At 41.0% G+C, this 13,493-nt stretch overlaps 1 protein-coding gene across 1 annotated transcript in view; it reads left to right on the top strand.

Annotated features, from left to right (window-relative positions):
* P2RX3 (purinergic receptor P2X 3) overlaps positions 1 to 13,493 on the top strand; it is a 70,241-nt gene that overhangs the window by 10,722 nt on the left and 46,026 nt on the right. Inside the window, exon 2 of the mRNA XM_070747549.1 lies at positions 6,646 to 6,694. Within this exon, the coding sequence (XP_070603650.1) occupies positions 6,646 to 6,694 (49 nt within the window). The remainder of the gene's footprint in view (positions 1 to 6,645; positions 6,695 to 13,493) is intronic.

Raw genomic sequence — 13,493 nt, 5'->3', positions numbered from 1 at the left:
GTCTAAAAGAAATTGATCTCAAAGGCACCTTTCAAGAATTTATATTGGAGATCAGAATATGTTCAGCATAATTAGAAGACAATGTCTGGATCCATTAGTTTTTTAAAAATCAGTGGTTTATTGATTTTATTGATGTTCTGAAAAGAGCAATCACTTAAGCAGATCCATTTATTCATTTATTTAATGTATACCCACATTAATCATTTGAGGTTTGAGGTTCCACCACAGCCATTTGTTCTTTATGTAGGATGATTCCTCCCTACCCAAATCTACAGTTTCCAGGCACAGAGACAAAACTTCAACAGCCTCACCTAACCAGCCGGGAGGTGAAAAGATACAATTGGATCCATCAACATACAGTACTATGATACCAAATCACAAACCAGTGAATAGCTTTACCAATTGATCTCATGGAGATGTTGAATAGGACAGGAGAGGGCTACGTGCTATGGTCTCCCTCAAAGGAAGGCCTTAGGGAGCAACGTCTCCATTGTAAAAAAGGGAAGAATTGAACTACATAAAACAGTGCCCCCACCATTTTTTGACACCCTTCCCCCCATGCTAACAAAAGTTTGTACAGATTTGCTGCACTTCAGGGCAGTGTTCAGAAATCAAGCGCATCCCAAAGATTCTTGCCTTTCCTGATGGGTCTTCCACTCTTTACCCAGGGTCCATCTCATACAACAATACGGTTTCTTTTGCTTTGCCTTATTGTATTATTGTAAGCTTTATGCTTATTGTAAGCTTTATGCTTTCAATATTGTGTGCTTTTTGATTGGACAGAGTACCAAACCCAGTGTGGTTTATTTAATAACCCAAGGTCAACTAAATCATGAATTGGACCTAGCCCATGGAGTCAGAGGTGGGTTCCTTCTGGTTGGCACCGGTTCTATAGAATCTGTAGTAAAGCAGTGGTGAACCACAGAGCTGATTCTGTTGGTACTGGACAATGGACGCCACCAACTTTTTTGTTGATTTTTTTTTGCTGTTTTTTTGCTTCTGTGCATGTGCAGAAGCTGAATTTTCCACACTGCTTCCTCCACCAACTTGTTTTCAGCCTTTCCCCCCTTTCTTTGCTGGTTTTTGCTTCTGCACGTGTGCAGAAGCCAGGTTTTTGGCACTGCACATGTGCACGTGCGTGGCCATGCATCTCACAATGCATGTATAGCCACACAGCACGGAAAGTAGCAAACTGGTGGCGAGGTACGTTGGAACTCATCCCTGCATAGAGTTCAGAAACTGTGCTTCCCTTCCATCTCCATAAGGAAGCCTGGAAAAAAGTGGGACTTCATATTTTGTGTCAGGCGAACCCAACAAAGTTCGGGTTCGGTGAGTTCGGCCGAACTTTGCAGTGAAGTTCGGGTGAGTTACCTGAACCCGAATAGCACCAGCACCGCTGCAGCGTCCTTTTCCGTAAAAATAAACAAGGAATTGGGGAATTCCCCACCTCCTTTTGCTTCCTTTTATTTTTACGGAAAAGGATACCACAGCGGTGCTGCAAGTAAAAGGAGGTGGGGAATCCCACGATGGGATTCCAGGGGCGGGGCTTTGACATCATAGAGACTCCTTCCTCCCCGTTTCGGCCAGCCAGGAAGGAGTCTCCATGACGTCAAAGCCCTGCCCCCAGAATCCCATCGTGTGATTCCCCACTGTCCCCAGGTGGCGGCGTTTTGGGTTCAGGTTCGGCATGCTGAACACTGCAAAGTTCGGCACGAACCCGAACTTTGCAACTTCGGTTCGCCCAACACTATTCATATTGAATTGGCAAGTGGATCTGTGCTGGTACCAAGTCCACATTTTTCAAGCATGCTTAGCCCTCTTATGCAGGGCTTCTTCGAAATACAGTTCCATATAAAGTCACTTGGGTGTCTTTATTTTCCCCCAGACTCAGTCTTTGTCTGGACTTGCAACAACAATAACAGAAAAAGCATTGTTTGGTTTGTTTCCACACCTACTATCTTTTATTTGTCCCTGGGGCAGTAATTCTCAAGCTGACAAAAGAGATCTGGAGCATAAATGTTTTACCAGCTTAAAGTAACTTTCCAGAGGGGAGATTCACTGTAGTTATTCTCCATGGAATTGCTCTCAACTTCCCTCTTTCAGATCAGGGTAGAAATATATTATAGAGGAAGTACCACTGCTTAATTTTTGCTCACTCTTACAGTAAATCTCAACTGTGATAGATAAATAATTGCTGAGCTGTGAAAACATTGGGAAATACTTCTCTGAAGTGACAATATGTGACGGGGAGGAATCATGTACTTTTAACCATTCAGGTTGGATTTTTGTTGATTTTTAAAGAGGCAAGGTTGTTCTTTGAATTTAATTTAAAATGTTTGGTTTAAAACACCTTCCCCTCATGTTTTTCCTTAGCTTTCAAAAAAATCATTCATATAACAACATAAAAGAGTGATAGTGCCATTGGTTCAATCACTTTTTTCCCCTTCCATCTTGTGGTGTGTCAGTTATTGACAGTCACAAATGTTTAATTTACATCCAATACTACTGAAAAAGAAGCCAGTCAATGTAAGGCTTAAAAAGTTATATTTGCTAATTAATATAAATATTATTTTATGTAATATTTTTAATCGATTGATTCAATCATTTCAGCTTCAGCCTTAATTTGGCTTGTCATATTTCTTGTTGTCAATTATACGTAATTGACACCTTTTTACAGCCGTGCAACAAATTAGGCAAACACAACCGCTAAGTTGCCAATATTGCAGTTTTTGACAGAGATGATGTGTTAAATCACTGTACAAATGATTCAATATCTCTCCATTGTTTCACATCTTTTTCTGTCATGCTCTACATATTTCTCCTTCGATTAAATCTGTTTGCTAGGATTCTTCAGCAATTATATGCAGAAGTGTTTGTAAGAGATACCCTTAAATTTATATCATATGAGTAAGATCTCTTTCACTGATTCTGCAACAACCCCTCAATTTACATTCTTTCTAGGGAGAGTCTTTAACAACAATTCCACATTTAACATATATTTGAAATAGCCATTATTATTATTATTTATTATTATTTATTAGATTTGTATGCCGCCCCTCTCCAAGAACTCTGGACAGCTCATAATAATAACAATGTACAAATCCAATATCTAAAAACACAATTTAAAAACCATTATTAATAAAATAATCACACAAACCAATCAAACCATACATAAAACAGTAGTTAGGTGAGGTGTCAATTTCCCCATGCCTACCGGCAAAGGTGAGTTTTCAACAACTTACGAAAGGCAAGGAGGGTGGGTGCGGTTCTGATCTCCAGAAGGAGTTGGTTCCAGAGGGCCGGGGTCTGCCACAGAGAAGGCTTTTCCCCTGGGCCCCACCAGACGACATTGCTTAGTCGACAGGACCCGGAGAAGGCCCACTCTGTGGGACCTAATCGGCCGCTGGGATTCGTGTGGCAGAAGACGGTCCCGGAGGTATTCTGGTTCGATGCCATGTAAGACTTTATAGGTCATAACCAACACTTTGAATTGTGACTCGAAACTGATTGACAGCCAGTGCAGGCCGTGGAGTGTTGATGAAACATGGGCGTACCTAGGGAGGCCCATGATTGCTCTTGCGGCTGTGTTCTGCACGATCTGAAGTTTCCAATCGCTCTTCAAAGGTTGCCCCATGTAGAGAGCGTTGCAGTAGTCGAACCTCAAGGTGATGAGGGTATGAATGACTCTGAGGGGAGACTCCGGGTCCAAATAAGGCCGCAACTGGTGCACCAGGCGAACCTGGGAAAACGCCCTCCTCGCCACAGCCGAAAGATGGTGCTCTAATGTTAGCTGTGGATCGAGGAGGACACCCAAGTTGCGGACCCTCTCTGAGGGGGTCAATAATTCCCCCCCAAGGTAATGGATGGAGAGATGGAATTGTCCTTGGGAGGCAAAACCCACAGCCACTCTGTTTTGTCAGGGTTGAGTTTGAACCTGTTGACACCTATCCAGACCCCAACAGCCTCCAGGCACCGGCACATCACTTCCACTGCTTTGCTGACTGGACATGGGGTGGAGATGTACAACTGGGTATAATCAGCGTACTGATGATACCTCACCCCATGCCCCTAGATGATCTCACCCAGCGGTTTCATTCAGATATTAAATAGCAGGGGGCAGAGGCACCCCACAAGGGAGAGAGCTAGAGGTCGACCTCTGACCCCCCACTAACACCGACTGCGACCGACCGGACAGGTAGGAGGAGAACCACTGAAGGACAGTGCCTCCCACTCCCAACCCCTCCAGCCAGCGCAGAAAGATACCATGGTCGATGGTATTGAAAGCCGCTGAGAGGTCAAGAAGTACCAGGACAGAGGACAAGCCCCACCAGAGATCATCCATGAAAAGCATGTCTTACCTTTCCCTTACACTGCTTATTATTTCTTAATTTGATGATACCTAGAACTATATAACAGAGTCCTAAAACTGCTATAAAAATCATTGAGTTGATCAGATTAAAGAAGCTGAAGATCTAGAGACATAAATGTGATAGAAAAGTGTAGAAAAAAAATCCTGATTTGGTATATATTAATACTGTGACATTTGTTTCAGCAGTTATAGAACATTTTTAGACTGCAATATAATTGCTAAACCATTTTCTAAACGGATAGGGAGCTAGAGCAAAACCCTGCATCTGGCATATGGAAATTAGAACCTTTTCATAAAATCACTTGTTCATCTGCCGTAAAGTTCTACTTATTAATTAAAGATGGCTCTGTAATTCCCACATCCTGGGGTGATGAATTAAACAAATAATTATAGGTATTATTAATTCTAGAGAACCAGTTTGGCCTAGTTTTTAAGCGCATGGGACTAGAAAGCAAGAAACTCTGAGTTCTGATCTTCCCTTTGGTAGAGAACCAACTGGGCCAGTCACTCTCCCTCAGCCCAAGGGCAAACCACTTCTGAAATCTTGCCAAGAAAACTGCAGAACAAGCAATTGCCATAGCTAATAAAACACAACCACAGGACACAGGGCACTTCCTTTGCAGAAAAATACAATATTTCTGAAATCTTTTCTCCTGGGGAATACAACAGAGCCAATACCCTCGTATTAGATTTCATCTTCTCTGAGATTAGGATATCATAGTAATAAAATGGAAGAGAAGTTGTTTTTCTGAAATGTGTCTCTCTTTCATGTGCTGATTCAGCCACTGTACATTGGGTAGTATTCAATGATATAACAAGGAAATTTGGGCACAATTCTTGATACTATACACTTTCTATCCTTTCTGGGCTTGATAGAATAGCATCATGTGTGTGCATGTGGGGGGACTTGTATTTTTGGATCATGTGAAATGCGTCATTCTTTTAAAGGGCTCAAATCCCCCCTCCCATTTTGTCATATCTGTTTAACCAGTATTCAGACTTTGTTGTGTGTGAGAATCCAACTTGAATGTTGGTGGATGATCTCGTGTAAAGCACTTCACACACATTTTATAATTGTTGTATTGGTTAGGTTTCCAAGAACTGATAATTATCTTTCAAGCCCCAGATAACATAGAAACATAGAAGACTGACGGCAGAAAAGGACCTCATGATCCATCTAGTCTGCCCTTATACTATTTTCTGTATTTTATCTTAGGATGGATATATGTTTATCCCAGGCATGTTTAAATTCAGTTACTGTGGATTTATCAACCACGTCTGCTGGAAGTTTGTTCCAAGCATCTACTACTCTTTCAGTAGAGGAACTGAGGTTCCTCTTGCTAAACCCATGGGAAATGAGTCAGAATAACAGAACCAATGATTGATAAGGAAGAAATTAAAATACCCGGGGAAATGTGGAAATAGGAAAGATCTTTCTTGAGAGAATGATGTATAGAAATGTAAATAACGTGTAAATATTAATTTCTTACTAGTGAACAAGCATAAAATGAATATTATGAGAAATGTTAAACAGATCTGCCATGTAATGTCCAATGTTTTTAATGTTTTTTATTTGTATTATGTATTTTTGTTTGTTTGTTAATAAAAATGTTCTTTAAAAAAGGCAAATGAGCTTCATTCCATGTCCCACAGGCTTAAATGTTTTTGAAATACCTTCCAGTCATATGTTGGGAGTAAGTAATCTATAAAATTATTCCCATAATCCTTGTATAAATTCAAAGAAAGAAAACATTCAAAAGCCACCAAATTATGAAAATAGAGCCTGCCTAAAGTAATTTTAATCTTGCATCCCACATTCCTATTGCATATTATCCTTCAAGTACCCGTCTGCAGTGAATGCAGAATAGTTTTCCTGCAATGAGACTTGAACAGTCCTGCTATTTCTCTTTTTTTAGTGCAAAAGTGTTGAATAGGGTGAATGGAAGAGGCAGACAGAAGTGACTTCAAAACAACAGCTCTTTATTTGGCAACCATTTACAATCCAGCAAAGGCTCTGTCTGACAGCCCGCCCTTTTATAGGAAGCTGTCAGACAGTCCAGCCAATCAGCCGTCAGTATTTTCCCTCCAGAATGGAGGACCTGACGGAAGCCTATGTGCTTCAGTCTGAGAATGTAACATAAAGATTTATTGCAAGCTTAAGTTCTCTACAAGAATCTATTGCTATTGCTTTTATAAATGTCTTGATCCTTGCTTTGAAATCCTGAAAAATAGAGAAAGCAGCACAATTTAAGGTTGAAGGTGAACACAATGCCCAGAATGTCTGCATGTAAATCGAGTCTGTAAAACTACCAAAACTACCCAAAAGTGAGTGGACTGAAAATGAAAATAGACCCTGGGCTGTTTAAAGCTGGGAACAAACTGGGTCTGTTGGCAGCAAGAGGAGAGGGAGGGAGGGAGAGAGGGAGGGAGGGAGGGGGGGGGGAGGAGAGAGAGAGAGAGAGAGAGAGAGAGAGAGCCAATAGCTCTTTCTCCCATTTCTCTTGCTAATCCATACAGGGCATCAGAACTAAGAAGACAAAAAGCAGGTCCATCCAACACCAGAAGACACTCTCTTCTGTCAGCAGAAGAGAGAACCAGAGAAGTGGACTGATAATAATGTGGACTTTAAAAATGTGCAGTGAAGGGTTGGTAGAAGAAGCAGGAGAACTTGGCTTTTTAGTACTTTTTGATTCTCATGGAATCAAAAAGAGCCACTACCAGCAAAAAGTAATAAAAGAGCCTCAGTGGTGCAGTGGTTAGAGTGCAGTACTGCAAACTACTTCTGTTGATCACCAGCTGCCAGCAGTTTGGCAGATCGAATCTCAGTAGGCTCAAGGTTGACTCAGCTTTCCATCCTTCCAAGGTCAGTAAAATGAGGACCCAAATTGTTGGAGGCAATATGCTTACTCTCTGTACACTGCTTAGGGCTGTAAGCACTGTGAAGCGGTATATAAGTCTAAATGCTATTGCTAAAATTGCCTTGCCAGTGGCAATTGAAAGGGAGATGGATGCAGTCCTTCAGTCATTATTCCCAGAGCATGGGTTTGTTTTATTGTAGGGGGTGCTATCTGCAGAGGCCTCTCCTAGTAGAGTAAATCTTTCTGCCCCCTTCAATTTGGTGCTAAAGTGCAACAAGTTCCCCTCTGGATACCGCCCCCCCCCCCCCCATATCCAGTGCTCTTCACATACATAAAAAAGTGGGGTGGCAGGGGAAGAGTCATGCACGAAAGAGCTCTTCATTTAATTTATTTAATTTATTTAGTTTGTCATACATGTACAAGATAACAGATATAAGTATAAACATGAATAAGAACACAGGAAATGGATACGAATAATGGGGACAGCAGGACAGGGGACGGTGGGCACATTGGTGCGCTTATGCACATTCCCTTACCAGACGTCTTAGGAATGGTGTGAGATCCACAGTAGACAGTTTAAGGTTGAAGTTCTGGGGGTTCGAGGAAGTAACAACAGAGTCAGGTAGACCATCCCAGGCATTGACCACTCTGTCGCTAAAGTGGTATTTTCTGCAATTGAGTTTGTATCTATTGTGTGCTAGTGTATTGTTGCAGTTGAAGCTGAAGTAGTCATTCACAGGTAGGACATTGTAGCAGATAATTTTGTGTCTTACACTTAAGTTAGACCGTAGATGGCTTTGCTGTAGGTTGTCCAAGCCAAAAATTTTAAGCGTGGTGGCATAAAGTATTCTGTTGTAAGGAGGGGAGTAGAGGATTCATCTCGTGAAATATCTCTGGACTCACTCAATTGTATTAATGCCCGACATATAGTGCGGATTTCATGGGGGGGGGAGCACCATTGTATATTTTGTTTTTATGGCGAGCAGAACTGGCACCTCTATGATTCGCTTCCCCTTTTTCTCACTTTGGGTACTCCTACCATAGAAAGGGTGACTAAGGGGAAGGGAGCAAGGATTCCTTGGCAGCCCATTCTCAGATTCCGTGGGATGATGACTCCATTGGATAAGAGTTAACAGCAGAAAACAAATGGACCGGATGCTGTCAGTTATTTGCTGCAGAGAAGGCAACCACCCTACCTCTCTTATACTTTTATTTATTTATTTAATTTATTTATTTTGTCCAATACATAATACACATTGAAGAGAATAGATATGTAATAATATAAATAAAGAAAAGAATAGAAGAAAAGATATAAAAGTATAGGTGAACATATTTGAAAGGAAGAAAAGATAAATGAGATAAGGAGAGACAATTGGACAGGGGACGGAAGGCACACTGGTGTAATCCTGCTCCCTCCTGCAGTTCTCACGCCTCCTATTCTACTCCGGCATCAAGCCAGAACAAGGACTACAAGTACAATCAGCATTTCCTGAAATCAGCATTTTTTTTCACACGATCATCTGCTGAATGCTAGCAATTTGCTGCTGCCTCTCAATTGCGAGAATGAGTTAAGTGACCCTGTCCCAACGTTTATACACTCATGATTTATAGCATCATCAAGCCATTGTGACGGGAACACGAAACTGCTTTCATTACAGATATATCACCGAAGCGACGACCATAGAAATCACTTTTGTGGAAATGGTGGACATTAATATTTAAAAAGCACATGTGCACACACTCTCATCCTCAGTAGGAACATGAATGAGTCTGAACCCACCACTCCTCTTTGCTGCCTTCGGAAAGGAGTCTAAAAGACGTATCTGGAGACAGATAATTCTCACCGGATATCCAGTTACTTAGCTCTTCTTGCTATCATTGATTTGAGACTCTTGGGAGGGTAGTGGAGACAGGGTTGTGTTAGGACCCCTCCCATTTTTCAATTTGGTCTCCAAGGAAAACTGTTCTTCATCCTTCCCCTTCTGTTTTTGTTTTGGATCCCTCCCCCCATTTTCCGACTGTGTGAAGTTCCCAGCACTCACAGAAGAAGCGTCTATAGGGCTGGAACACCACTCAAGAAAATGCAGCCCTTGCGGATTCATTATTTAATGCTAAGATGTCTTCCATCTCCACACTTGCTAGAATCCAATTTGTAACTGATGAGCTGGGAAGCCCCACCTTTCTCTGACAGCATCATTAGAGTGTTCAGTGGAGACGGGAGTAAGATCTTATTAAAGGGGTCCTTGCACTTCAGACTGGCCCAGAGTTGCAGCAGAGAAGAGCTGGAGGGAGCCAACTTGATACCCTTTGGAAGTATCTTCTGTGCAATCTGCCAGCACTGCTCGCACCACTGGTGTCCGTTCCTGCCCTCATCCTTACAACCTTTGGTCTTTCTCTTCGGGCTTGAAGGGAATCTTGGAGTTGTTCCTCGGTATCCATGCTTTCCTCCAGCATGACGTGCATAGCCAACTTCTTCACCTATGAAACCACCAAATCGGTGGTGGTAAAGAGCTGGACCATCGGCGTGATCAACCGGGCTGTCCAACTGCTCATCATTTCGTACTTCATTGGGTGAGGGATGGATGATGCAACTGGGGGGTTGATATCTCCTAACCTGGGAGAGGGGAAGATTTAATTTAATTTTTAATTTATTAGGTTTGTGAGCTGCCAAACTCCTTTTGGACTTTGGTTGGAGTCTGAAATATCAGGTTAGGGTACCAGCGCTCAGATAACACTTTTCAGAAAAGATTTCTTTATTGGAAAAAGTATAACAGAGGGGGTGGGAAGAATGCAGTGGTGGGCAAAAAAATAAAATCTAAATACTGACTGTGAAAATGTGAAAAACAAGGGAGGGAAGGCTGCTTGACTGACCACATGGAGTCCTCAGTGCAGCTTCAAGTGCATGGGGTCTTACGCATGGAGAAGATTTGAGAGAGGTAAGAATTTGCGTCCTGATTATCTTGAAGCTTTGAGGAATCCATATTTCTATGACTGCCAGGTTTGAAAAAGGTGTCTATGGAAGGAAGCTCATGTCTCATGAGGTTGCTTGCCAAGGTCTCCTCCTACAGGTAGGGACTTAGGTAACAAGTTGCTCCATTCTGCGGTAAGGAAGATAGGACATATTTTTTGAAGAAGAAGAAGAATGAATTCAGACCCTTTTTATCTGAAAGATCTAGATTCCTCATCTAGTGATCATCTAAACGAAAGCCACGCAAATCTAGGATTTCTGCTTATTGTTAATTTAGAGGCAATTACTTTGAGAAGTAAGGAAGGACTGACAGTATTTGTTTTCACTTTCCTGCACAAATATTTTGCTTTGTTGTTGTTATGCATCATGTAGAGGCAATTAGAACTTTTGGACATTTGAAGGCAAAGGAACCAATGAAATGAACTGACGAGTGAAAATGAGTGAACATATTTGAACAATTATTTATTATCTCATATTTGAACCTCCCGATTTGATAACAAGAACAATAGTAGAAGCCTTATAATCTGCCGCAGATGAAGGCTTACTTTATCATGCTCTCATGTATCAGTTTGTGGTGCTGCGATAACATTCCTATCACCTTATGTTACCAATAATTGTGTGAATCCATGCTGTGTGTGCTCTGTGGACTTTAGCGGAGAGGCAGGCAACAGGCAAAGGAAGTGGGGGCAGTTTATCAGTCCATATGGTAGCCAGTGCTTATTCTGAATAAGGGAGAAGTTTTGAGGAGGGGAAATGGAAGGATAATACAATCACTTCAATCACAGCTCAGTGGTAAAAACCTTGCTTTGTATATAGGAGGTTTTTTAAAATTCAAACTTGGCTATCTCTGCTGAAAATGTTCCAGCTGTAAATAGTATGAAAAAGGTGTGCCTGGAAGTCTCAACCCAAACAAAGGAAAGAATATTGGGTAGATGGACAAGCAGACTGTCCCTGGTTTAAGACTATGTGTATCTTGCCTAAGACTACGTAGGCAAGAAGTAGCAAAAATTCAATAACTGTTTTTCTGATGGGGATGATATTTTGCCTCAGTCTGTACAGTATGTATTGGAGGAATTACCTAAATCCTAAAGATACTTCAAGAGTAAGAACCTAGCTCAGTGCCAATGAAAAAGCCTTGTGAAGGCATTCTTCCCCTGTATCATTAAGTTGTTTTGTGCCCTTCAATGTGAATAGTAAGGAATGGAAGAAATTGTGGGAAAGATTGGATGGCAACCAATACTATTAACTATTTTAACTATTAGATTTGTTATATATTGTGTTATTACTGTTGTGAGCCACCCCGAGTCTACGGAGAGGGGTGGCATACAAATATAATAATAATAATAATAATAATAATAATAATAATAATAATAATAATAATAATAATACAGGGATGGGTTCCTCCCGATTTGGACTGGTTCGCCCAAACCGGTAGTGACCTGCTGGTGACATGGCGATGACAGCACTGAACCAGATCGGTCAGTGCAGATCTGTGGATGCCACCATCCTTTAAAAAAAAAAACAAACCATAATTTTTCCCCTTCTGAGCATGTGCAGAAGATGAACTCTGGCACAGTGCATGTGGTCGCCATCTTTTTTCTGCTTCGGGTTTTTTTCTGGATTTTTCATTACTGTGCATGCGCATGGCATGGGAGAGAGGGTGCGAACCAGTAGCAAGGTAAGTTGGTACCCACCCTGAACCAATACAATTTTTAAAAAACAAGGAGGCACAACGGCATAATTCAAAACCTTACCTATAAACACCTCTAGAGGATTCTTTGAAATAAAATTGGAGTATTGTAGCATTCCACAGAAAATGTTACTTATAATTATGTGTGTGAGAGAAAAAGGCACACGGGATTACTATATGAGATGAGAATTACGTTGGAAGTCATGTTAGGAAATTGGAAGTTATTTAACCCAAAAGGGTCCTGAGGAAAGGAAGTTATTAATGTGATTATCAGCTACAGGGACGTGATTGATGAGGACACTGGTGAAAGCCTGCAACTAACCGGAAGAGGAAGCAGTGGTTACAAAGCCACTTCTACTAAGACCTTGTGTTAACATAGTAATAACAGAAACAACCATAGTTGCAGGAAGATTCCAGTTAAATGTGCTGGAATAGTTACCATAGCTGTGATGGTGCAGGGGTTAGAATTCAATATTGGAGGCTGACTCTGCTCACTGTCAGGAGTTCGATCTTGACCAAATCAAGGTTGATCAGCCTTCCATCCTTCCAAGGTCGGTAAAATGAGGACCCAGATTATTGGGGGCAATATGCTGACTCTGTAAACAGCTCAGATGGTACTGTAAAGCACCACGGAGCAGTATGTAAGTTTAAGTGCTATTGCTATTATTATTGTGGAGAGAATAACATCATATGGAATCCATCGCACAGCAGGGATGGGAAAATTACTGGCTTACTGTATCTACTCAGGCTTTTACTAAGTTCAAAAATCCACGAGTGGGTTCCCAAGGCAAAAATTACATGCTTGGATCAATTCTCAGCATTTATTGTGAGCATCACAATTGAACAAAGCTCAGAATCTTTCTTCACACACACACACAAATGCCCTTGTACTTTGGATTTTCTGCACTCTCAATATATTAGAGTGACTTTCTATGTGTGCTGTTTTTTAATTTTTTTGAAGGGGAATCTGGAACACTAGGATGGATATCTAAATGATTTCTGCTATGGATCAATCCAGACATCCTTCAGTCTTTCATAGTAAAGTCTGATTAGAATCTGAAACTTAACAAAATAATGTTCCATTACAACTACAAATAGATTATAGATGGTGACTCTGCCTGCAGCTGCTGAATACCTGAATAAAGAAAACTCCTAAGGCAATGTATTGTAGATAATGTAGTCATCTAAAATATGAATGGAATGGAATAGAATAGAATAGAATTCTTTATTGGCCAAGTGTGATTGGACACACAAGGAATTTGTCTTGGTGCATATGCTCTCAGTGTACATAAAAGAAATGTTTGTAAAGAATCATGAGATACAACACTTAATGATAGTGCAGGTACAAATAAGCAATCCAACCATATTAGGAAGCGATCAATATAAATTGTAAGTATACAAGAAATAAAACTACAGTCATATAGACGTTTGTGGGAGGAGATGAGTGATGGGAACAATAAGAAGATTAATAATAGGGCAGACTTAGTAAATAGTTTGACAGTGTTGAGGGAATTATTTGTTTAGCAGAGTGAGAGTGTTCAGGAAAAAACTGTTATTGTGTGCAGTGCTCTGTAGCATTGTTTTGAGGGTAGGAGCTGAAACAGTTTG

Source organism: Erythrolamprus reginae, chromosome 1, assembly GCF_031021105.1.
Source record: "Erythrolamprus reginae isolate rEryReg1 chromosome 1, rEryReg1.hap1, whole genome shotgun sequence".
In the NCBI taxonomy this organism is placed as follows: Eukaryota; Metazoa; Chordata; class Lepidosauria; order Squamata; family Dipsadidae; genus Erythrolamprus; species Erythrolamprus reginae.
The sequence above is the reverse complement of the archived record's forward strand: the minus strand, read 5'-3'. Positions and strand labels throughout refer to the sequence as shown.